The 4,215-nt window shown below is 41.3% G+C and overlaps 1 protein-coding gene across 1 annotated transcript; it reads right to left on the reverse strand.

Moving 5' to 3' along the window:
- Positions 1–551: 551 nt before the first annotated feature.
- On the reverse strand, positions 552–3,990 carry LOC109828080. The gene is made up of 2 exons (XM_020395118.1): positions 3,782–3,990; positions 552–1,299 (listed from the first exon to the last, which is right to left on the reverse strand). The coding sequence occupies exons 1-2, from the start codon at positions 3,988–3,990 to the stop codon at positions 552–554; spliced, it is 957 nt and encodes a 318-aa protein (XP_020250707.1).
- Between the last annotated feature and the right edge of the window lie 225 nt (positions 3,991–4,215).

Here is a 4,215-nt window from a genome sequence, read left to right on the forward strand (position 1 = left end):
GGCCACCGAGCCACCTCAAGGTGGCTCGGCTAAGGCCGAGCCACCTTGGGGTGGCTCGGCTTTGGCCGAGCCCCCGCGGGCGGTGTTTTCCGACTTTTTCGAGTCGTTTTCCGTTGTCTCGTTTGTCCGTGTTTCGGTTGACCTGAGACTCTGATTTGATGATCTAATTTGGCAGTAAATTGGATTCCTGATTTGGCAGTAAATCCGCTTCTGAGTTTGAGTCCGAAATTGATCTTGATTCGATCGTGATTCGTCCGAGTTTCCCCTTGGTTGGATGACTCGTTGACTCTTCGAACACTTGGCTTGATCCCACACGCGAATGGACGTATTTCGTTACTTGCGTGCGATTCGTCGATCTCGTCGCCTCGTTGGTTCGTCGGTTTGTGCCGAGCTGTGCTAAGGGACCTATAAGCAATTTTATATGCCTACAATAGGAGATAGAATCTTGTATAGCTCAGATAGCTGAATCTTGGATTGATTATAACAAGACCTGATACTCTGAATTAACATATCAGTCCCTCCCATAAGATTCACAGCTTTATCCCTTACTTTCAGCAACTGTTTCCATAACCAATCTGAATTAGCATATCAGTCCCTCCCACAAGATTCACAGCTTTATCCCTTACTTTCAGCAACTGTTTCCATAACCAAGAGTCACCAGTTTTCACCCTCACTTGCCAAATGTTTGATTCTTTTAAATAGGTGCCATGAACCCATTTAATCCACAAACACTCTTTATTTGAATGCACATACCATAATGTTCTCATTGCAGTGGCTAAATTCCAAGTAATGGCAGAATAAATACCCAGACCCCCTTGATTCTTCCCTGTGCAGACTTTATCCCATGACACAAGTGGAGCCTTGAGACTATGATCAGATCTCCCCCATAAGAAATCTCTGCAAAGATCATCAATTTTCTGTAGGACTTTAGAGGGCAGAACGTAGCATGAAGTCCAAAAGATTTGAACTCCAAGAATGATGCTTTTAATTATCTGCAGTCTGCCTGCATAGGATAGAGTTCTGTGCTTCTTCCATTCCTGAAATTGATTTGAAATTTTTTGGAACAGGGGATTACAATCAACATAAGATAATCTCTTTGAAATCAGGGGTAGGCCAAGATATTTGAATGGTAAAACCCCCTCAGGAAATCCAATGTGATTGAAAATGTCATTCTTGATAGTATCTTCAACTCCACCATAAAATATAGAACACTTTGTGAGATTTGCTTCAAGACCAGAAATAGCTCCAAATTTTTTGACACATTGATAGATTTTCAGAACTGATTTTACATCCCCTTTACTGAACAAAAGCAGATCATCTGTAAAGATTAGGTGAGAAATCTTGAGACTACCACACTTGGGATGGAATTTAAACTCTCTGTCATTATTGTAGGCATCAAAAACTGCCTATAGGTCTCCACAAACGGTTCAATGTTAAAGAACGTCGATGAACGACTGAAGTGAATCGACGAGCTACGTGAGCTTATAGGATTTCGGAACAACGAAGACCCGGACCAATCGGAGACCCGGCGGTGTTCACAAAAAGGACAACGCCCTTCGTGCCTCGACCACTCTACAGATAATCCAACCACCAGAGCGGATCGAACTCTTCGTCAAGCATCCGACGCACCCGGAATCACTCAAATCCGAGTTCGGACGAAGAATCTACAGGGAAGACAACGAAATACACCTAAACGGAGTCCCGGCAAGTCGAAATACCCCGGGGGTGTCTAGGAAAAGCCTAGACACCCCAGGGGTGTCTCGGCCTGGCCGAGACACCAGGGGGTGTCTAGGCCCCCTAGACCCCCCTACACACTCCTATATGCCTATAAATAGACCCCTAGTGCCTTGCTTTTAGGAGGAGGATTTTTGGAGAGCCTTGGCGAAGCCCTGCTGCAGCAAAGAGTGGTCGAACGCTTCAACCAAGGAGGAGAGGTCTACATCAGTCTTCATCACCCATTCCCCGTCTGATCCTTAGTATTAGCCCTAGGCGTTAATACTAAGAAGAGCTAATATCTCGCTTTAGCCGAGATTGACGCTTTAAGCTTCTAGATCTCACGCGGATCGACGAAGCTCTGTCCGATATTTCTGGATCAGAAGTTTCTAGATCTCACGCGGATCGACGAAGCTCTGTCCGATTTATCCGGATCATATCTGATTGCCCCGGTGGTCCACGGATATTGACGTCCCCGTCACAGGCCAAAGACCCACGCAAGCGAGACCGCACCAAAACGGGATCTCGTGTTTATTTTCGATAAAGTTGTAATCTTTGTTTTGTTGCACGAGGAGGTCTTATAAAAAGACCGACTTTTTATCGATTCTTGTTGTAACGCTTGAAGTTGTAACAGATTCAAAAGCAATGAAAACAGCAACTTTCCCCGAAAACACAATGCAAACATTAAACTGAAATAATTAATATGACTAGCTAGCATCCATACGCAATGTCAATAATCAAAACTCCTACCAAATTGACATCCATGTGTTATTAAATTAGTGACAACAACACTAATTAGATATCTAACTAAAACTAAATAATAGGAAAAGGTACTTGGTATTGAGTCTCGATGAGTCGGCTGAGTTGTCATCCCTATTCGTCCCTGGCTGCCAAGTTGATTGGGGTATAGCGTGTAGAAGTACACATGCCAGCTACTTGGTATTGAGTTGTACTCAGGTGAAACATGGGAACACCATAACAAGGGTAAAGGGGGAAAACCGCAAGCAACCACCGAGGCACAAAGAGAGGCTTGGCGGTAACCCTAGCCAACTGAGAGATTTCCCCAAATTAAATACAGATCTAACAAAAGGACACGAGAGGAGGGTTTTAGAGGTTTTTTCGCTCGGTTTTGGAGGAAATCGTGATGAGAGATTTCGTTGAGGTGGGGCTGTTTTCCGCCTCTGAAAACCCTTCTTCACTCTGCGAACCAAACTCACATAAAGAAACGAAAAGAAATAAAAAGTCTTATGTGTCAAGAGAAGAAATCAGTTTTCAGGGCTCATTTTAGCGAACCAAACAACCCCTTAGAATTCTTATTTGAATCTGAGTGGAATACTAAATCAAATTTGAATCCAATTCGCCTATATATGCAGAAGATAGGTAATTATTCGTAACTACTCGTTCATCACCTTGGTCCTTTTCATCGACATGTAGAGAGATACTCGTAAGAGAGGAGATCCTCCGCAGGAGCGGAGCTGCATTATAGAGGGTGCACCACCCTCTATAGCACAAAAAAAAACAATTTATGATCCATTTGTGACACCATTATATAATTAAATTAGTAGTGATAAAATTGAGATTTATCTGTAAAGGAACAAGCCTTAAATAGTCTAATCTTAAGAGCCCATGTACCAAATAGTTAACATTATTTTACAAAAGAAAAATAAATAAGTAAGTAACCTATATTGAAAAATATGGTCTGTGAAGTCGAATGATACATCAATGAATGAGCGACCGACAGATTAGTACCTTATACTAAAAGATGTACTTAGTAGTATTCCAGTGAAGCTAAATAATGCAACAATTTCATAATATAAAGACACGTAAATGTTATTTGTAACTGTACTTTGTTAAAATATATATTTGTATCTCGTTAAGTTCTAGTGAATATAAGAAAAATTAAAAATATCGTCTTCCCTGTATAATGTATACTGTGACGCTACTATTACAACTTTCTAGCTTCGCCGCTGATTCTCTGGAGAGAAATGGGGATTGGAATGAAAACTTGAAAAGGCGGCACACCTGATATAGGGGGCAGAGGCAACTGAGAGAGAATGAGAAAACCTACATTCTTAACTTAGTCTTAGAGACGGTTTGTTTGCGATTTGGGTAGGGGGAAAGCCTGCCAAAAGTGCAGCTTTTGACAGGCTTTCCACCCAAATCGTCTCTTTTAGAGGCGATTTGGGTGGAAAACCTGCCAAAAGTTACACTTTTGGCAGGGTTTTGGCAAGCTTTCCAGCCATTTCCCCCTAAAAAACCTCTTTCCAAACAGCCCATTAGCGTAAATGGGTCGGGACTATTACCTTATGTGTGTGGGCCTAGATTATTAACTTATTTATATAAAACCTACACTATTAACTTCTCTATATGACCCTAGATTATTCACTTATTTATATATGATTGGATATGTGAAAAAACAAATTTGCAATGAATAATAACTGTAATGAATTAAATTTATAAAAATAAAATTTAAACATAAACAAACAATTAATATTCACATAG

This window comes from Asparagus officinalis, unplaced genomic scaffold (genome assembly GCF_001876935.1).
Source record: "Asparagus officinalis unplaced genomic scaffold, Aspof.V1 AsparagusV1_Un694, whole genome shotgun sequence".
Classification (NCBI taxonomy): Eukaryota; Viridiplantae; Streptophyta; class Magnoliopsida; order Asparagales; family Asparagaceae; genus Asparagus; species Asparagus officinalis.

Excerpts from the sequence above, each read along its gene's own strand:
- LOC109828080 (XM_020395118.1), bottom strand. The coding sequence starts at position 3,990 with ATGGGCTGTTTGGAAAGAGGTTTTTTAGGGGGAAATGGCTGGAAAGCT. Across the intron at positions 1,300-3,781 it reads TCTAAGACTAAGTTAAGAAT|TAAAGGGGATGTAAAATCAG; the intron begins GTAGGTTTTCTC and ends GCTTTTGTTCAG.